Below are 22,123 nucleotides of genomic sequence, written 5' to 3'. Positions count from 1 at the left end.
CCCTCAAAAGGCAGAGCAACACAACTAGGATGGGAGAACGAAATGCCATCCCATCCTGTGAGTGTGTCAAACCTCAGAGCAAAGACTGTGCGTGTCCCTCCTACCTTGGAGCACAATCTCACTAATTTGGTGCAAATCTCGTAAGTGGGTGCATGGGAATTCCATCCGTGTGTGTGGGCTGCAGACCCCGGATCACATGACCACTTCTTTAGTGTGAAACTCTGGCCAAGGCGCTTTGGGCAAGCATTCAGGATGGTTCTCACACTTTTAAAGTGTGTGATATATTGAGTGGGCACCTCACTCCTTGGAGCATAGTATACCCGTTGCTGGTAATCTCACAACTGAACATACAGTTTCACTCTTGGTCATCTTAGTGACCCCATGTATATTAACGGAGACGGTCACCCATCTTGGAAGACAATTATATAAGCCTTCCGCAAAAATCTTAAAACGGCTCTCTTCAACTAACCATCTACACGCATTATCTGGATATTGCCGCTACTAGCATTCTATTTAGTCCTAGCATGCTTGTCTGTCTTTTTTGTTTGTAACTAAGCCATGTTCATTTCCTGTATGTAACTAAGCCATGATCACCCACTGTAGCAAGCGCCACAATGCCCCCGGGCTGTTGTGCGCTCAACAAATGTGAATAAATAATAAATATATTTCTGTTAAAACACTCTCATCTATAGATCCATACCATATTCATTCATTGTGTGTGCAGGGGTGATAACCTGTGTCTGAGAGAGCACATTCTTTCATTCAGGAGAGATAAAGGGGTAACAACACCCTGTATGTGGGATCAGGCACATTTTGCCATATGGCCCCTCAATCCAGAATGAGTGAGCAGGTTTTAAGACCCTGCTGATTCTGCTATCCTACAGGCTCGAGCCTTCTATCCCCTGCCCCATCATGGCTTCCAACATCCTGAGCAGCTTCTTATGTACAGCGGGCAGCTCGAGACATGCCTGTTGCTAATTGAATGTAGCCAGATCTACTATTTAGACACTGGGAGAGTGCCATGAACCCACATTCGTGGTGAAGAAGCACTCAACATACAGAACACAATGGTATAGTGTTGCAGTCCTGCTGAGAAATGACAATTTGGTCTGTTTAAATGTAAAGCAAAGTGGCTGAGAAGTACACACACTGTGCCATTAAAAATAAAGCAGCTGTGGTGGGTGGAAGTGCTGCTTCGGTGGCATCAAGAGTATGCATTTCCCGGCGGGGTAGTGTTGGTCATTTCCTATTGAAGTATAGCAGTCCTATTGAGAAGTGCCATTAAAGGTGAAGCTGTCCAGTAGGCTGGATCAGTGCTGCCCCATAAAAGGTGTGGAAGCCTCTGTGAGAAGTGGCAGTACTGTCCAAACGGTGAGAAGTGTAGTATTTTCACATTAATTATGCTTAAGCACTTTGGGTTATTGAATAGTGCTGCTACATTCTGAGTAATTCCATCCCTTTAAATATATCAGCTCTTGTACAACCACGACAGTGTTGAGTTATTCTGATGATGATATCAGAATTGTTCAATTGTTCTGGTTCTCTATCATTAAATGTACTTCAGATCTTCAGAGTCTCGGGAGGATAGATGAGGGGCAACGTGCTCGCCTTGGAAGCAAGACGACATGGAGCAACACAGGTTTGATCCCTCAGTCTGCGCTTAGAAACCTCTGGGTATTATGTGCATTATAAATAACCAATTAAAATAAATAAATCTGCTGAGAAGGGCTGGGGCTTATTGACAAGTGCTGATGTTGTCCCATCAAAAGTATAGCAGCCCCAATAAGATGAACTAGCATTGCCTCAACAAAAGCATAGCAGCCCCACTAAAATGAACTAGCATTGCCTCAACAAAAGCACAGTATTACAATTATAGAAGCCATGGTGCCAAGAGGGGTGCACAGATGTACAAATACATCCAACCCAAAAAAGGTTTTAAGAAATTGAGGGACAGACTTGCTTTGCCTTCATTTCTAAAAATCGCTTTGGGTTGGATGTACCTCTACATCTGTGCACCCGGGTTTATAGATGTAGAAGTATACCCAACCCAAAACGATTTTTAGAAATTGAAGGACAGGTGCAAAACAAAGGGCACTTCCTTTGCATCCGTCCCTCTATTTTTAAACATCGTTTTTTTACCTGGCTTTCACCCGGGCCGCCAGAGAGAGACACAGTATGGATGGAACAAAGGGGCATCCATACTGCGTCTCTTCTCTCCGGCCCCGGGGGGGGGGGGCTCAGCCCCGACTTCAGTCTGCCTGGGGGTTCCCAGGCCCCGGAGCACCCACGTACTCGGCGCCCCTGCCTTTTTGGCAAAGCCTGTCAGACGTCTATCCCATATACACAAGAGCCAAAACTGCTGCCTTTGCGAGTGCTTGTATTGCATTGAAGTGACTGCAGCCAGATGTTTATTAGCAACTATAACGTGTATTGAATTTAAGTTGTGGATATGAGGTTGCCCAAAGAACTTGATTTCTGTTTTGCGCCATTTCTTTTCTTTATAAATCAAATGAATTATTAAGACAAAGGGAGACAGTAATAATTTGTAATAATTTAAAATTAAAACATTCAATCATCACCTGCCAAAAGCTCAAATTGGCTTCCTGTGCCATTCATGTAAGAAAATATATTGTTTGGACATGTCTTTAGGTACAAATCGAGTGGCTTTTTTTGTATTATTCCAGGCAAGGTCTAGCCACAATGGAACAAGAGACAATGAATAAGGCACAACATAGGCCAAGCCCGTCCTCCTTCTTCCCTGGCCCTTCCCGCCTCTCCACCGTCCCACTACCTTCTTTATCACTGCTATGGGTATTGTAGTGCTTAGTGATAGGCGTTGCAGTGCTACGTCAGCCGTTTACCAAGGCCAACGAGAGAAGATGATAAAACGCTGCCCTGCCCTACCTATGCGTGGGGGCCCGGCCAAGAGCTGGCTGGGGCAGGCGGGGGCTGGGCCTCGGCGCTTATATAAGGCACCGCTGCCCGAGAAGCTGCAGTTACTTTTGCCGGAATAGGCTTGTCAGAATGGCGAACGCTGGCAGTCAGGGACACCGGAGCAACGAGGAGCTAAAGCCTGCCTCTTCTCTACGGGGCTACGTCCGATGCTGTGGGGAGCCCTGCGTGCCGAGGATCCGTCGCCTCCTGCCTCTGAATCCCTGGGGGGAGGTGCGGGAGCAGTGCCTCCTCGCCGGACCCGTGGTGAGAGGCGGGGGTCACGTGACGCAGCTGCTAACGGCTCTTTTGTGGGTAGCGCTTCGTGCGGCGGCTAAGCATGCGTAACGTGTCTACAATAGTGCGTGACCGTCACCCTCTCGGCCTCATTCTCGTTTCTGCGTGACTGGTGCTCGGGTTAATAATTGTCTGTCTCTGTTCTGTGGCAGCCACCCTACCCTCTCTCATTTTGTATCTAGCAGCATAGCTTTATTTTATCTGCGTAACTATCTCGTTCCTTTCTATTTTCGGGACGCCCTTTCACTCTACCCCTCGGCTATTCCTTTATCTATGTATACTCGCAACTAGTCTCCTGTTTGACTTTACTTTGTGGCCAGCTTTTGCTTAGCTTGCTCTACGAATATCTAGTTTGCATTCTGACCTCTCTGATGCTTTCTCACTGTGAGTTTTCTTCTTTCTGATGGCGGTTTCTGAGTACTCAATCTCTGTCTGCTTGGCTAATCGTCATGATGCACTCCATAACCATACCACACGCTCCTCCTGGCACTGTGTGGATAATTGGTCTTTCCCTGAACATGACCGTGTTTCTGTACCTGGTGGTGCTCTAGCTCGTTGTCTTTCATTGTCACACTTACTTTCTCTTGTACTTGTATCTGCGGTTGTCTTTCACCAGGACAAACCCTTGCTTAACACATTTAATTACAATTTGCATTTTTCATTGCTCGCTCGACCCCCTCCTGTTGCGTTGCCCCTTTAAGTAAATGTATTGCCCTTTTAAGGATGTGTCATGGCAACGTCTTCACTGGCTGGAAATTAAAGGGTCCTCTGCCTGCACGTGCCTTAGAACCCTCGGATTAGAAGACTCACTGCCACCACTGCAAACCCCTTCAACCGCTACCCGCGACCCATCACGGCAAAGATCCTGTGAAGCCAGCCCTACTGTGACAAGACAACATTGACCAAGAAGAATACAAACCCACGACTACATACTCAACCTGAGAAGATGGAGTAATGAGGCTCTAGCCTCGGTATCCAAAAATCACTGCTGATGGATAAAAATCTATCAGCAAGAAGAAGCGCTTGCACGTGCCTTAGAACGGAAGTAGGCTCCAAGAATGGAACTCCTGTCTCTGTATCACTTCGGGCCTGCAAGCTAACACTGTGATCACTGCCTGGTGCCCTGGCCTGCAGGCTGACGTCATGTGATCATGGTACTGCAGGTCCTGCTGATCTGGGATCCCCAGATCAGCATGTGTGACCTGGGTCTGCACAGGCCACTCCCCCACCTGGATGCTACCGGTGCCCTGGCACCCCGAGTCTGGGTCCTCCCTGCAGCACCATAAGTCTGAGTGATTCCAGCAAAGAAGTAAGGTGCTTGGCGCTCCAGCACTGACGGGGCCGGCCCGTGAGCCCCTGGAGAGGCCCACAACACCTCCTCAACACTATTCATTGTGCTGTTCCCTTTGACTGATTTGGTGATCCAAGGTAGTCAAGCCTTCCCTCAGCTCTCCACAGGCACTGGAAAACTGTGCATAGAAGGGAAACGTGTGGAACCTGCGGCCCCAGCTGCACCTGTGAGACCGGGTCCACAAAACGATTGCTGCTGTTGTGGTGGCAGTAGGTGCTGCCACTCTTCCCAGTGAACTACAGTAAAAAAGACAAAAACTGGGTATAACACTGTTATAAACTACCAGCAGCACTTCAATGCCATAAACTATGGCAGGAGGCGCTATATAAATACAAGCTAAAATAATAAACCAATCAAGAGCCAATTCTTGGCATATGGGTCTCAGAATTGGGAGACTGCTGATCCTATAACTACTCTACAGCTGAAGTAGAGGTTAGAAGCTTATGACCCTGACTCCATCTGGTCTTCCAGTCCTGCCCAAATTAAAGGACATCCTTTCAAAGGGATGCAAGGAGCTGGATGAACCGAGAATTCCATCTTTTCTGCCTAAATTACACTCTCTCCATGGTTTTAAAGGCAACTTGCCAGCGTCCTTGAAAATAGACTCTGCTTCAAGATGTGCAGCACTGGCTTCTTAAGATGCTGTGCCAGTAGACCAGATCGCCAAATAAAGTCACAGCCTCTTCGGGGCATACCTGTGCCTAAGCTAAGCTTGCCATTCACATATGCCTCCTGCATCACCCAATGTCAGCAAAATTACTTTTTAGCTATGTCGGTGGCTGCAGAATAAGGCGCTGACTTCTTGGAATGCCATACCTGTGGAACGACAGGTTCACCGGTTGTTGGACAATGTATGTCAGTCATAATCTCATGTTGGCAGCGCAAGCATGTTCACCTACAGTGCGAGCTAAAAGGTAACTCTGAGTTTAGTTTCTCCATGTAAACACTGTCCAGAAGGCTTCCCTAGTAAGTCTATCATTCCTAGGTCAAAAGTTATTTCTCCCGAAACCAGGTGTTTGAATGAAACCGGCACACAAGGACAATAATTCTAGTGTGGCTTAGATATTCTGGAAAGACCCGTCATGCCAGGTTTAGAATCCTTCATTCCTTGAGACTAAGGACGTGGAAGAAGGGCAGTCTCGGGAGGATAGCTTAAGGGCAACGTGCTCGCCTTGGAAGCAAGATGACACGGAGCAGCACAGGTTCGATCCCCGGGTCTGCGCTTAGAAACCTCTGGGTATTAAGCGCGTTATAAATAACCTATCCTGTCACATTATGAGTTGTGATCCATGCCTCCAACGCCAGCAAAGAGCCAAACTACAGTCCTGACGGCAAGCAGCTGTCTGCCGAATGTAGGTGGGAGAATATTGGACTTCTAAAACCCATGGTTAGACTCCATTTCTGACCATTATTAATTACTCAAGTATACAAAATGGAATTCAACAAAAAGCCTAGTATTCCAGTGAAAAGGATTCTCAGTAGTGAAAAAAACCAATGAAGAAAATTGCACATCTCCAAGCAGTAAGAACATCTCAACAAAGGGGCTGTGAGAAAGGCTCCATGGGAGAAATAGAAATGGGGATGGTGTTCCACCCATCCTATCCTTGGTGGTGAACCCAGCAAGTGTATTCTGGCTAATCCTCCACCGCAAACACCCAAATGCCTATGTTCTCTAACCAACGCCCATTTTGTCTGATTGGAGCTTATATATTATTTAGGGAAATCGCCACTGCAAATTAAATTGCCTCTAGAGGCAAATAACAAGGATCTAAGGGGAACACTTGAGATTCCGACATGTTCACTGCATAAGGACGTTTTAAAGGCTTTTCTAAAAGCAGGAATGCCAGGGTTCATACATATATACAGAGGGACTGAATTTCACATTTTAGGGGCTTGATAAGAAAAGCTTTTTCCTCCTCTGGATTAAAATTTGGCAAATGGAACCTCAAGCAACTGTAGATGGGCAGAGCGTAAGAATCCCTTAGTACGGTAGGGACGGAGTTTATCTGCAAGAGAATAAGGAGCCAAACCTCAAGCTATTGGGACAACAAGCACAACATTTTTAATAGTATTCTACAGCAGACCAGGATCTAGTGTAATTTCTGGCGTAGTCGATCAATGTGATATTTCCTTCATAAGCCATTGATCAGCTGAATGGCCGATATCTACCCAACATCTCTGTGGCCGCTTCACTGCATTTTCTGTGGATTTGTAAGGAGGGTTTGGGGGCCAGGATATATTTTAGATTGAATTCTAGGGTAGAGTGGCAGCGGAGGGGGTACATGGAAGGGCGGTATGGGGACTTGCTCTTATAAAAAGTAACGCACAAATGTGATGAAACAGCGACCACAGTGGATTGTGCCTGATCTGAATTGACACGTTTTGCACCAAATATAAGTGCTAAATCTGGTAGGCATGTAGCGCAATGTAGATTCACATTCTCCAGCTTGGAGTTAACAACGTGATGGAGGTCCCTAGGAATAAAAAGGAGGGCCTGTCTCAGTTGTTGAATTTCAAAAAAGAAACCCTTGAGCATAGATCTGATCTGAGCATTGAGACTACAATTTCAGTTCCAGGTCACGTCCAAGTTCTTCACTTTCTCAAATAATTTATGCTAATGGTCCTAGAAGGAATAGGGAGGATGGAATATGGGAATTACTGAACAGCAAGTGATGGAGCCCAATTAGCAATACCTCCATTTTTGGAAACATCCAGGCTAAAGGCCCCGGTCAGGCATTCAATAACTAATCAGTTTAGGACCATTGGCAAGCACTGAAACATCATCTTCTGGGCTATTGACTCCTGGAAAAATCAATGTGTCATTAGCACACAAAAGCACAAGGGGGTGCCTCACCCCACAGTTACTTCTAACTGGGAAGAGTAGATGGATCCTAATTGATGAATTTGTGAAAAGATCACTTGACAGAACTAGGAGCTTTCCCCCAAAATGGGGTGGCAAGCCGTTAACATGCTGGGATACGCTGATGACGTGACCATTTTTGACCACACCTGGGTGGGCCTTCAGAGATCCCTTACCACTCTCAGAGAATATGTTGGACTAAATGACCTGGTGATAAATTACAACAAAACCAAAATAATTTATTTTGCAACCAAAAGGAAAACCCCAAAGAAGGCTTAGCTGTTGACTCTAATAAGATCTCGATGGTACCCAAATACAAATACATTGGTGTATGTAAAGGATAAAAAGTCAGACACAGACCTTTATGAGCTTCTGAAATAAAAGCCCCTAAGAAATTTGGGGGCAGTGGGAAACTTCCTGAGTACTCCAGCCGGTTTTACTAAATGGGCCTGATACTGGTCTACAAGCAGTGTATCGTTCCATCAGTAGCATATGCCCTAGAGGCGCATAGCAACCTTGACCTGCGCAAAATGGCACGACTTGAGGGGACTATTCTAAGAAGAGTATTGAAGGTCCCAAACAATGTGCCTGTAAGCACAATGTGGCTTGAGTTGGGATTAACTTCCCTATAAACTATGTGGAAGATAAATAGTGGTAGCATTTACGTTAAAAAAATGAAGCAACCGGATATTCCCACTAACAAACTACTCGGAAGAGAACTGGATAAGAAGGAAACTGGGTACCTAAAAAAAATTCAGAACCAAGAGTATAGCAGTCTCTGAGTCTATCAACTAGTCCTCTAACTGGGAAGATGCTGTCGTAACTCTGTGTAGCTGCCTCCGTTCGAATGCCAAAGTGTGGGTTTTTTTAAAGAGTTTGGTAGCCCTGAAAAAATACAAATGGATTCAGGACTTAATTGAGAGAGCATATTGCCTAAGTGAGATGCAACTGTATCTAAAGAAATTTCTGAGTCCCAAGATTAGAAGGGAATACAGGTTACTTCGGTTTAATTGTCTGCCGTGCCTAGCAATGACTGGTCCGAGACTGATCCCCTGGAGTTGAGGCACTGTAGGTTATGTGCTGGTCAGATAGCACTGCCAGTAGAGCACTCGCTTTGACATCTGTACAGAGCCTGCTGACGCAGGTTCGAATCCTGGCAGGGCCAAACTCAGCCTTGCATCCTTCCGAGATTGATAAATGAGCAACACACACGGTGGGTAATAATAAGCAGTGCTCAGATGCCTATATAAGTGCACATTTTTATTATTGTTATGTAAATGAGCAAGAAACTGCTCGACATCTCCTTACGCATTATTCCTACACAGAAAACAAGTGAAAAGTAATACTGGGTAGACTGGGCTGTTCCCTAGAGCAAATGAAGGCAGACATGTTCTGAGATCCATCATTGTTGGTCACCCAGTCGTCTTGGATTTTAGCTCTAATTAGCCATTGGAGTGAAACAGTAATAATGTGAGAGTTGTTGTTAGCTAAGCGTTCCACAGGGCGATTGAGGGTACATTTTAAATTAGGAACCGTAAGCAAGTGGTTGAGCTGGGTACTCTTCAAAAGACCTCTATACTGTTGCTTAATGTATGAATAATAATAATATTAATAATAATGACCATTGATATGCAGCACACCACAAAGTCATTTGTTTCTTTGCTCACTAACAACAATACCCCTTGAAAACCGTGTCCCTCTTCGCATTTTAGCCTAAATCCTGATATGTGCAGGTTCCTGGTAGCATCTAATCTGTATCCGCTATCCATGCTATGGTATGTGCCCTGTTCTCTTTGCTTCCGATCTGCCCCCTTGATCCATTCATGAGCACTTTTATATTCTGAGACTCTGCTAATCCGCGTTTTGTGTCTAAACTGGGTAGGTGTTCCTTTTTCAAACATCTGCTGATCTGTGCCCCGCATATATACTATTGCTGATAAACCTTCCTCGTTGCTGCTATTGTTAAACAGTTCCCTGTACCTATGCTAGGACACAAGTACCCTGGTCGTGAACTGCTTATGTTGCCCTTGATATGCCACTGTTTATTATTCTTATTCTAATAAGGATAAAGGGGACAAGGGGACATTAAGCGAATATTCTTGCAAATTGCATGACCAGAGATTCTGGACCCCTTAATTTCTTGAGTTCGGGGGGGAGCGGGATAAAGGTACCTGTGCCTGGGTCGCAAGATTCCTTAAGATCGTTCTGGGTGGGGACGAGGATGATGGAACGAGGCAGTAATACCTCAAATAAGCAAAACAAAAGAGGTCATGGCTTGAAGGTTTAGAATTAATCTTAACCTCTGTCATTTCTATGGGGAACCCTCGAGACCATTGTTCTTCGCCTGCCAAGCCATTACAAAAGGGGAAAGACCATATGCAAATCAAGCTTGGCCCCAACCCAAAAAGCAGGCAAGCCCAAACTGCTTGGTCGCATCCCTTTTGCACGGGACCACACGCATCCCCAAACATGTTTCGGTCTTGGTGAGGCACATCAGTAAGGACATTTGTTGCAGTTGACGTGCAAATATGCAAAACTATTTGTATCCATATATTTGTGGTACCAAGAGGTAATGGAAGGCCGGCATTAATTTCCTGGTTTGGGCACGCCAGTGATGCAGTGCAGAGAAGTAATGTTCTGCCATTCATTTCACAGCTAAGTAAGGCGAGAGGTGTAATCGATGAGGCACAATTATCAATTATTGTATTGCCACTTCTGGGGCAGCAGCCTGCTTGTAATTTGAAAACCTGCGAAAAAAATGTCCTGTCTACAGGATCTCGTGATCAGTAATGTATGACAATTTGCAAGTTGTTACACAATGCAAGCCTGCAGGATATTGCACAATTCTCTTTGTTAGAAAATTTTGGACGAGATGAGGCCTTTTTTTTGTGTTAAGAAAACCTTTTCCCGGCATTTCCTCTGTTGATTTCAAACTGAAAAGTAAGTTTACACATGGTTTCTTTACTAAACTTGAAGGTAAAAAATGTATTTATTGCTCATCCATTTGCACAGTTCTAAAGTGATGTACAAGGGTATCCAGTGGGTGTCCAGTGATTTTACGAAAACATTACAGGGAATCGTAAACATCGAATATATATATATATATATATATATATATATATATATATATATATATATATATATATATATATATATACACATACATGGTGGGGTAAGGGGTTGAATTGGGTGGGGAGGGGTTTGGGGTGGGGTTATAAACATAGGGAAAGGGGGTGCGTGGGGGGGGGACCCCCAAATAAAAGAAAACAAAATTGTTGATTTTTCGATTTTGTTGTTTTGTTAAAAAATAATTCTATGAAATGTTTTTCGGTAAAACCACATAGATCCATGTACAAGTACAAGCAATGCATATAATGGCGGTTGTACAGCCAGCCAGACATTGCACATAATGAAGCACCATGTGGAGACAGGTAAGGTTCACGACTTGTCAAGAGGTGGATTTAATCGCAAGTAAGTGATGAGACGGAAATGTGAAAGTAGCTTAAGTCATTTTGTTGGAGGCAGGGTGAATAAGTGTTCTGAGGACTAGGAAGTTTTGTGCAATGCTAGTATCATGGAGGGAGGTCGACATTTCTGTTGACTTTGAATGATGGACAGGGCTTCTATTTCCTTTATGAGATTGGGTGTTCGTCAATTATAGTTTTGTTTCTGATCGAGCAGGGTCTGACAAGGATTATCGTTTTTTTAGCTAGATAGATCCTTGTAAGTTCGACAGAGCGGTTGCGTTCTACGTATCTGGTCCTTAGGGGAGCCAGTTCAGGGTTTGTAGGATTGGGTTATGTGGGCTGTGCAGCAGGCCCACAGAATGTGCTGCTTGGTGTTTGTAGTACAACTTGAGCAGGGAATGCAGTTGTGAAGATGTTGGAATAGTTGGTCAAAGTTATTTCTTGGATCAAGTATGTGCGGTTGGCACTAGTCCTATTTGATGGTATTTCTGTAGAGGTCTCAACATAGTCTTGAGTACCTGAACAGCACTGTCTACTATCTGTTCATAACACCAGGCTTGGATGGGAACTGGCTAAACAAGAACCTTTAGCACACTGGGGCATCCCGTCCACTACAGAGTGTAGGACTGTTTCCAGGTGTCTCTTTTAACTGGTTGTTTTCTCAGTTTGGGGATTACTGGATCTTCGCGGACTGCCATGAGCCCCTTTTATAAGGTAACATTATCGGTGACGGGAGGAACCTTTGCGGAACTTGTCAAAGGAAGAGATTGGATCCATCTTTGGTCATGCCTCTCGTTAAGACTTTGATTTGAGGTGAACCATTTCTGGACACGCCCACCCATGCCCATGTATGGCCTCAGTGCATCAACTATTACATGCTGTGTAAGACCTAATAACATAGCTTAACAGGGCATACCAGAGAGTTTCACTCATTAAGGTTTGGGCATTACTCTGGACGACCAGTGACTGACAGCAATAGTAGAGGAAATTAAATGTTGGTTTTGCTGCAATCAGACCTCTGTACTAAATTCTGTAGTGCACTTGATGGTGAAACGATATATTTCCCTGTCAAATCAGTTATGTCATGCTTAATGCCGGATTTATCCAGCTTCTTAGTACTGGACTTGGGCTCAGACCCAGGTTGCATGATATCTCCTTGTTCCCAAGGTGAGCACGTTGCTTCCGAACTATCCTCTCTGATTCGGGATGGAGGGAGAGCAAGTGTAAAAACACCCCAATTATAAACTCAACATTTTACAGTTAAGTTAAAGTGAGTTTACCTTATTTGCCCAGTATCATACACTTTGCTTAAACAGACTAACAGGGATGTTAACCCTTTCTGCAGTTTAGCACTTGCCCAGATACTTTCCAAGCTTTTTTTTTTTGGTATACAAATATTTAAGTTTTGTATTTTAAGGCCTACAATAATACTGTCTTACAGAGTGTACTTGGAAAATACATCAATTGCATTGTAAAGCAATGTGGCAATATGTGAATCCTTATAGAAACATGTTAGGCCAAAGGAAAACCATTGTAGCTTTATTTTCGACGCCCTGAATGGAAAAGTAGAAGTCTCCGAGCACAATAATACAAGACTGAAAAATCTCCTTCCCCATCACTGGACTTTCTGCACTTCAAGACACACTACAAAAAGTCATGTCATTACGTTACCTAGGAATAGAGCTTGTTCGTCGTTGCAAACTTACAACTTGCTGGTCTACATGACGTTAAGAACATTTGACTGGCCACATAAAGCCACCTTTTTATTGCATGTCAAGGAAGTAGACATCGTGGTATAAATGCATCTTTAAAAAAGGCACCTTTATCGTTAATTTACTTTATTGTTTAAAGGATGGAACTAGCTCGAGAACGGCAGAGCGCTGTACGTCGTTTGGGTAGCCAGCGTTTCGGCTTGCATCTGTTTTTGCTTTAAACGTTGTATTTATTCAATTATTAACACGTGGAACAGTTGCAATGCCTTACATGTTCTCAACAGCGTATCTTTCCATTTCTTTGGGTGGGAATACAAATCCTCCAGGTAGGACCAGAATGTGCCCATGTCATCCCTCGTGTGCTCTAGTAATATATGCAATTGGGCTGCCTTGTAATACAGGAAGAAATCTGAGGGTGAATTCTCCAAAGTCTCTTGGGAGGGTTAAGGTGGATCTTTTGACTCTGGGTCTTTTCCCTTGTCATATAAATCGGGAAATCATGGAATTAAGTTTCCCAAAAAGGATCTGAGACGTGTGGGGGTCGCTGTGAATAAATATAATAAGTGTGGGAGGACCGACATTTTAATTGAGGACATCCTGCTATACCACAAAAGAGTCAAGGAGGCCCAGCATGTAAGGTCTGCACCCTGTTTAGCCAGGACTGGGGTGAAGTTAACTTCAATCAGCCGGGTCAGATCTCGAGGGAAACATATCCCCAAATAGGCAATTTCTTTATTTTCAAGCCTCACCCCTCTGTGTTCCCTGGGCTATCGTGGGTGTGTGCTCTAGCTGTAGTGGCATTACACTAGACTTTGTGTTGTTAATATTTAGGACAGAGAAGGCCCCAAAGGAAGTAATTTGGTCTAGTAGTCTTGGGAGGGAGTGTTACACATCGGATAGATTTTAATGTCTGCGAACAGCGACAGTTTAAGCTAAACTTCACTGCACCATATCCCTCTGATGTCCGAATTCTTCCTAATCACTATTGCAAGAGGTTCCATGGTCAGGGCATATAAGAGTGGGGGAAAAAGGACAGCCCTGTCTAGTTCCCCTGGTTAAGTGAAAGAACTGTGATATTGTGCCATTAACTAGAACTTTGGCCGTCGGGTCCATATATAGGGCCGAGACCCATCTGTGAATGTTGGGGCCAAACCCCATGTTCTCCAATAACTTCCCCATGTACCCCCACTCCACCCTGCCGAAAGCTTTCTCAGAGTCGATGGAGACCAGGTAACCATCCAGGTTCCGATCTTGAGCCAGGTGCATTAAATCAATTGTTTTCCGGATATTGTCTGCGCCCTATCGTCCAGCAATACATTCGACCTGGTCTCCATGCACTAATGATGGCATGAGTGACTCCAGTCTGATGCCTAACATCTTTGCAAAAATCTTTGGGTCTGTGTTTAACAGAGAGATCGGTCTATATGAATGGCATTGTGTCGGGTCCCTGCCTTCCTTCGATTACTGCTATCAAGGCCCCCAATAAGGAGTCGGGAAGTACATCTTTTTCCATTGCCTGGTTGAACATTCTAGCTCAGAAGGCTGCTAGAGCAGAGCAGTATGTTTTGAAAAAACACAGTGAAGCCATTTTTCCCTGGTGATGTTCCCGATTTAATCTTCAAAATCGATGGGATTATTTCGTCAACTGTGAATGGGACTTCCTATATTGCTGCTTTTTCTGGTGGGATAATGAGTATCGAGAGAGCATTGAGGAATTTGTCTATCTGGGCTCCGCCCCCTGGTATTCAGTCGTATAAAGGCCCTCATAATATTTGTGGAACTTCTCCGCTATATGTTGGCCTCTATATACACTTTCTAAGCCTGCTTGGCGTATTGACCCTACTTTCATGGCATTTCTCTAAACACACTTTCCAGGCTAGTATTTTATTCGCACGTTCACCCTTCTCCATATATTTTTGCTTGAGAAACGCAAGCTTCCTCTCTATCTGATGCAGGAGAAGGTCCCTCAACTGTGCTCTATATTTTTGCACTTAGTTTATCTGGAGTAATGTGGGTTTTAAGTGTCCCTTTAGGTTTTGGGGCATCTATTTTACTCCTCAGATCCAGCTCCTCTTTCTCTTTCCCTTTTCTTTTTCGCTCCAAGTCGGATTAATTCCCCTGGTATTGTGGCCTTAAATGCCTTCCAGACTGTCGTCTACCCCACCTACCTGTTGTCTTTTATCGATTTCAGCAAGCCCTGGGCCACCTCTCTACCTTTCAACAGAAGATCATTGTACATCCATCTCCCCTTTCTCTGCTCTGAAGTCCAATCACCCAGTTCTACACTGACCAAATCATGGTCCTACCAAGGAACCGGTACTATGGTTGATTTCGGATTCTAGGAGGACATAGTCTATCCTTGAATAGGTATTATTGACCTTTGAGTGAAATGTGTCTGATGGGGCTGCTTTTCCCTCTCAGGTCAAAGCATCTACCACTCCCAGTTTGTTATTTATTTGACCAAGTCTTGAGCCATATTTCACTGTGTTTTGGATCCCCTTAGGTGGTGAACTCTGTGAAGCCCAACTTGTTAGCAATAACAGCTACCCCTCTCTTTTTGGTTTCACACGAGGCATGGTATATTTTGTCAATAACCCTCACTTTCATGGCTGGTTCCTCCCCATCCCCCAATGAGTCTCTTGCAAGAACATAACATCAAGCTTCAGACAGTTAAATTCTCTGACCGTTTGGGATCTTTCCATTGGGGAGTTAAGGCCTCTAATGTTCAGTGAGCCTAATGATATCTGTGTTCAGATCAGGCATTCGAGGCTCCATTTAGCATTGGATTAAATCACTGTCCCAGTGGTTCTGTGTGGAGACTAGAATGTCTCCTTCCCCTACTTTTCATGGTGTTTTGTTATCCTCCTGTGTTGTGTCGCACTATGAATATTATTAAATCCCCCTACACAAACAACAAAATTGTAACTCCCCCCCCATTCCCCTTTTGATCACATCTGAGTCACTGATGAGATGTATGCCACCATTGATCCAGACCATCGGTCTTCCCTCCTTTTCCAGGCATAATTATTCCCTTAATATCTTTCCTTTGAGCCCACCCCCCAATACTGCCACATTATACTTTGTACGCTAGACCTCCCTGCACCTGCATATGGTTCGCCATCTCCCAGTCCTCTCCCCTGGATCGGGCCTCCCGCACCTACTGGCTGAGCATTCGGGGCGTCAGTCTTTGCCCCTTACCGCCTCGCATTGTTTATTCTACAACCAACTGTGTGCGGGCATGGTCCCTCTCCGGAGACACAAATAGGTCCCTTGATTCTCACTTCAGGATTGTGCTGGAGATGGCGGATTTAACTTCTTGAACTTGCGGTATCCCCTAATCTGTTGGCTGTTGTTGGCTCTCTTAGCCTTTTGAGTCCTCTCCCTGTATCTCCCTCACCTCCATGGACGCATCGTTCTGTGGTGACTCTCCCATTAGTTCTTGTGATACTCTTCCGTTATCAAATTGTACTTGTATCCCTCATACTCAAAGTTCAGGGAAAAGGGAAATCCCCATCTATAGAGTTGCCTTTCATATTGAGCCATTTCATCAAGGGGACACAGAGGCATCGTCTGGACAGAGTGAATGAAGATAAGACCTGGCAGATGGTGACCCGGGATACTCCCGATTCCATTTGACCCATTGCTCTGGGCTTTTCTAGAATTTTGGTTTTCTCCGGGTAGTAATGAAACCTCACCAGTATGGAGCATGGCCCTCTGGTTCCTCCACCCGCTCTGTGGGCTCTATCAATGGTGGGTTCTGTGGTGTTTTCATCGTTGAAGAGTTTTTTGATGATTCCATTGATTGCCTGGACGATGTCTCGTTGTGTTTCTCCTTTTTCAGGAAACTCAAAGAATCTGCGATTGTTTTGGTGCTCCCTATTCTCAAAATTGTCAATTTTCTAGGGCACATTCTTCTTCCTGTCTTTCTAGTTCTGAGATCTGCATGTCAAGTTGTGTTTCCAGGACATCTACTGAGGACTAGTTGGTCTCTAGCCCCTGGAGTCTCTCATCCATGTCGTCCACCTTCTTATCTAGTCCATCTAGTCACCGGGTGATGTCGGACCTGACGACCTTAAGTTCTTCCAGGATTGCCACCATGTCCCTCCTCATTGACGTCACATCGGCCATGGCTGAGTCCACTGGGACCAACTGTTCTACCTTTGGCCTGGAGGTTGGGTTGAACTTGAATTTCTGGAGCGGGGCCACCCAGCTCATGAATATGCAGGTGGGTTTAGTTCTTAGATAGTGGGACACACACAGGTCTGGGGGGACTCTGGTTCCAGCCCTCTCCCAGGCTTTCTTTCCTCATTGCTCTGCTCAGATGTGTTATAGAAGCCAAAGGGCACCACGCCTCCCCTTGCTGGGGTCTAATGCTCAGATGCGATACCAGTGTCATCACCACCGAAGGCCGCTGATCTGAGTAGGGCTAATGATAGGGACTGCAGCATCCTGGACCTTTTAGGGGCACCCTGTTCCAGGAGCTCACAGTTCTTGGGCCGTTAACCGGCCGGGTGCTGCCGGGTGGTGGGGGTGCCCTGCAAGGGCATCTGCGCCCAGCCTGGGCCATCCCCCTGTTATCTGGACAAGGTCGCCACCTGTAGGAGGAGTTACTGCACCGCCTCGTTCTCCTTGGATAACACCTACTTGCTTCCTCTTGGGGAGCACCCCTCACTGCGTCTCTAGGTTGTCCAGTCCCCGCGGGATGGAACGCTGTTGGCTCTCGCAGACCGGGTGCTCTGGCGTGTGTGGATGGGGAGGAGGCACCCTCTCCCAGCAGAGGTTGTCTGGGGTCACGGGCGGCAGGGTGTTTCCTTTTTCTCCCCCACCACTCTTCCACCTACCTGGCCCTTTGACAGGGGGCCGGGGTGCGGGTTATCCGGGCCTCTCCCTGGGCCCTCGGATCCTTCAGTACACAGCGGGCAGGGGTCTATGGTACTCACCCCTGCCACGAGCGCTTAGATCGCGGAGTGCGCTCTCCCCTTGCCATATGTCTGCATTTTGTTGGGTGCCCCTGTGGGGGGGGGTTTATGTGTTTCTGTGTGCTTGACCGCATGTGGCACCATTTATTATCCGCAGCCGTGCCTAGTTTTCTGGAACCGCAATGCAGCTCTGAGATGTTGCTACTTCCACCTCAGCTTCCAGCAGGTTTTCTATATAATTCCGGGGGTCTCCCAGTCTGCCGTTTCATACCCACATTGTGCTTGGTCTTAGCTGGGTCGTGGGTGGCGTTGCTGTGCTTTGGGGGCTAATTTGGGGTGCTCTTCTCCCGTTTATGCCCTGCTGGAGGGGAGCGACGCAGATGAGCTAGCACATCACTGTGCCCCCTGGTGCATCTTTTAACAGTAGTGCAGTACTGTGAGTTCCATTCTGTGCATCCATTGGAATTAGTCCATGGTAGAATGCTGTTGAAAAAGACATGTGTGGAGAGATTTGTGAAATTGGAGAATTGTGGAGGCCCTTTAATTATCTTGGAATTTGGCACAGATTTGGAGCGGTGTGAAGTCTGTCAGTTGGAAATGTTCCATCACAGTGCGAATTGCTTAAGCATCCAAACATATGAGAGGCACTGATAATAACAAAATAAATGTTTCAAAAGGGAATTATGAGGTCATTAGGGAGCTGGTCCTACTGCCCCAGACGCTGTGTGTCATGGGAGTGGGGTGCATCACGCTGGCTGTGACGTGGATAATGGAAATTCCTTGAAAGTGAATAAACCCAATTATGAGTTCACGCTTACAGACAGCCGATCACTGCACACTGCACTGTCTTCTCATCCGAGTCGTGCTGATGTTAAATTTGTGGTGGGCCATGAAGAGATTACAAGTTCTAGGATGTAAAATGCGGTGCAAGTGGATTTGTTTTGCAATTGTATGTGTCGTTCAAACAGTGGCAAGAGGTAAATTGGTTAAAACTGGATGCCACGTCAGTAGGGGATGACACCTCCCAGGAAAATATTGCTCTGCTGTGGAATTTGGAAGATTATAACATTTTGCATTTGTGCATTGATGGAACCATATGTCAGTTCAATGTTGCTCTCTGCTTAGCGTACAACCACGTTTCGCCTGACGAGATTGTGTTATTGGTTAATTTATCTGCTAGTAACAGAAGATCTGAAAAGGGCAGGGAAACTCTAGCCTCTGGACCAGAGTATTACAATTGCATAGAACAACAGAAAAAGATTGTCCAGAGAAACAAATCAATTTGAAAAACTGTATCAAAATTTATTGAAAGTGATACCAACAATTTAAACAATGGTGAGTCAATCACAAATAATTAAACACTGATCACTTTAATACAGCAAAACAGCAGCAACCGTATGCCTAAAGTCGGCTAAAACATTGTCACACATACTTGCCATTCATAGTGCACTCATTCAAACCCAACTCAACATACCGTGACATACATCCAAAAGCTTAAAAGACAAAAGAATCATGCTAAAAACCTGTGGGGAGAAGGAATTCATGACTGATCCCCATCAAACAGACATAATTTGTGTATTCATAATTAATAGAATTAATTAATAAATAATCTATTGTGAGGGTGGATCGGAAGGAAAAGTGCAAAAGATCACATCCCTGTAGGGTTGATCTCTCGACTGGTTTCGACGTGTAGTGGTAGTAAACACAACGTCTTCCTCTGGAGGTGGATGTTACCATTCTGAAAAGGCACCCTATTGAATTAGGGAAAGCCAAAGTTGCAGATGTTGGAAGTTGGGAAAGCAGCACAGCTTAACCCGAAACACCAGTATCGTCTGTAGGTCACTCCATCAAACAATTATCCATCTCTGTCAAGTGGATAATAGAGGTCAAAAAGGTTGACTCTGCGAAATAGATTTCCACACTCGAAACAATGTTTTAGCCGTCTTTAGGTATACGGTTGCTGTTGTTTTGCTGTATTAAAGTGATCAGTGTTTAATTATTTGTGATTGACTCACCATTGTTTAAATTGTTGGTATCACTTTCAATAAATTTTGATACACAGTTTTTAAAATTGATTTGTTTCTCTGGACAATGTTTTTCTGTTTTTCTATCTGTTAGTAACAGACCAAACACCTATAGCAAAATGTTATTATGAACTGTGCAGGAATATATTTTCTACGACAGGGGTCCAGATGTTTTGGACTATTGACTCTCATGATCCCTCCTCACTGACTATGCTTACCTGGGAGTCTGAAGGGAGTTGTAGACCAAAACATCTGGCCGGCCGAAGAGAACAGACCCCGGTTTTAGTCAGATCTAAACAGTGGCATTTACAAACCGAGCAATAATTTCATGGTAAACTGCTTCCACCAGGCCTTCCAGTGTGCCTTAGCAAGTAAATTCTACTTGCACCTCGTTAGCTTTAAACCTGGTGCCTGGTTTACTGTATCCTAGCAACAGAATCTGAAAAGAACAAATTTCCTTTTTAGGTGGGTGTGCGATCACATTCCTGGCGGCCTGCTCATTTATCAATAAGTTGCTTTTACTAAATCCAAGTTTTTCCAGCTCTTGTAGGGTGATTTCTTGTCATGTTTTTGCTTCTGCATAAAGTAAAAAAGATCATTTTCTTCAGCTCGGGTAACAAAACCAACGCCTAGTAATAACTTGCAATCTACTATAATGGTAGCTGATGTTATTGTAGGTGTACCACTGGCTCTGTAATTTAATGGGTTAAAGCAGTGTGAATTTCCCTCTCGGGCAACAGGGGCCACAGTCTGAAAGGATTGATACTAAAGTGTGATTCTTCCATCTCTTTCCTTTCTCCCTGTCCCTGACTTCCAACCCCCCAATACCCTTTTCTGTCCCCTAGCGGCTCATGGATTCTCATTTCACCAAATCCCCCACAGCCATTATTGACCACTTTATGACCGATCAATTTACAGAAACCTCTCTGTACCTCCAGAACGCCCCACACTCCTTTCCTTCCCACAGAACAACCTCCGCTAGAACCCTTGGGCAAAGTTTGACCATCACATGCATCTATCTTCCATCTTCTCTGCTGTCATTACTGCATGTCACCAAATGCTCAACATCTGAGTCCCAGCACATTACTCTGTCCAACCAAAATACTCAACATGGATGTCCTCAACATGCTGGACTATTGCAACAGTCCTCTTGTTGGTCTCCCACAATACTCTGACCCCAACTAGCGACAGTATGACTTGACATCTGCTCTTTTTTCAACCCCCGTCCACAATCCAATCTGGTACCCTGCTAACATGAATGCTGCCTCTCAGTTTCAAAAATTCTCTGCATAGTTTACAAATCCATCCAAGTGCTGGCTGCACTGTACCTCACCAAGGTTGCATTCTTTTGCACCCCTACCTCACTCTTTCATACAAATGCAGTACAGAGTAGTAGCCCACAAACCACTCTGCTACCTCAAGGTTCAGATAGTCTACCTTTCTTGTTCCAAGGGACTGGAAACCCTCTCAAGGGGTAATTTTCCATGGGCGGGGCAGAAAATGAAGGCATAAAAAACACAACAAAAGCAAGCATCATAATAAAACACTTGGTGAAAATCGTGTAGCGCATTCGACCTTGCCCTGCTCAAGGAACTCCGAACTACACACAGCTGACTGATCACCACTGCCAAGAACAATTAGCACAATTAGTACCAAAACTCCACAGCCAAGGCAAACAGTGAAAGCAGAGCCCTCTTCAAAGCCACCAAACTGATGCCTGACCCACTCATACCACACTCCATCAACTCTCTTCAACAACCAGATCAGCATTATCCACCAACACACCAATGCCACAACTAACAGCCTACTACACATGCCATCTTGCAAAACCACTACTACCCGGACAACTTTCAAGACCCTCGTTATGGAAGACCTCACAGCCTCCCTCACATCCCTCAAAGCCGCATCATATGCAGATGACATCCACCCAGCCTCCCTACTCAAGACCCTTCTGACAGAAGCACTCCTGCCTTACGTGACAATCAACAGTTCCCTAACGCAAGGCACCTTCTCCTCAACCCTCCAGACTGGACAAATTCTCCTGTTTCTCAGGAAACCAACACTTGACACTGACAACCTCAGCAACAACCACCTCACCTTCCTAGTCAATATCTTTGAGAAAGCAGTAGCCACGCAAATCCTCTAATACATGGAATCCAACAATCTCCTTCAGTCCTACCAGTCTGGCTTCAGATGCAGCACAGAAATGGCTTCCAAGAGAGTGTCAACAATCCCCTTAAAATCCTTGAACATGGCCATCCTTGCCTCATGGTTCTCCTTGAACTCTTGCCAGCATTCGACACAGTAGACCACCAGAAACATTGACAGTCTACATCGCTGCATGGAGATCAACAAAATCATCCTCGGCTGGTTCAAATCTAACCTTGCTAATCTGCACCAGGATTCCTCCAGAACACCGACTCTACCAATCAACTGTGGAGTCCCGCAAGGATTCAACCTCTTTCCCATGATCTTCAATCTTACATGGAACTGCTCTGAACCCTCCTTGCTCCAAACAACATCAGCATTCATCAGTATGCAGATGACACCCAGCTCTTCCTC

The 22,123-nt window shown here is 45.1% G+C and overlaps 1 protein-coding gene across 2 annotated transcripts in view; it reads left to right on the top strand.

Annotated features, from left to right (window-relative positions):
- Window positions 1–2,908: 2,908 nt before the first annotated feature.
- The window catches only part of LOC138488295 (multidrug and toxin extrusion protein 2-like), a 398,530-nt gene continuing 379,315 nt past the window's right edge, over window positions 2,909–22,123 (top strand). Inside the window, exon 1 of one of the 2 annotated variants that reach the window (XM_069615178.1) lies at window positions 2,909–3,198. In XM_069615178.1, the coding sequence (XP_069471279.1) occupies window positions 3,025–3,198 (174 nt within the window). In that variant the 5' untranslated portion in view covers window positions 2,909–3,024. Of the gene's footprint in view, window positions 3,243–22,123 lie in introns of both variants that reach the window. The other variant, XM_069615177.1, reaches the window with a different exon arrangement.

The sequence above is a fragment of the Ambystoma mexicanum genome, chromosome 9 (assembly GCF_040938575.1).
Source record: "Ambystoma mexicanum isolate Mex_15411 chromosome 9, UKY_AmexF1_1, whole genome shotgun sequence".
NCBI lineage: Eukaryota > Metazoa > Chordata > Amphibia > Caudata > Ambystomatidae > Ambystoma > Ambystoma mexicanum.
This window is presented reverse-complemented; position numbering and strand designations above follow the sequence as displayed.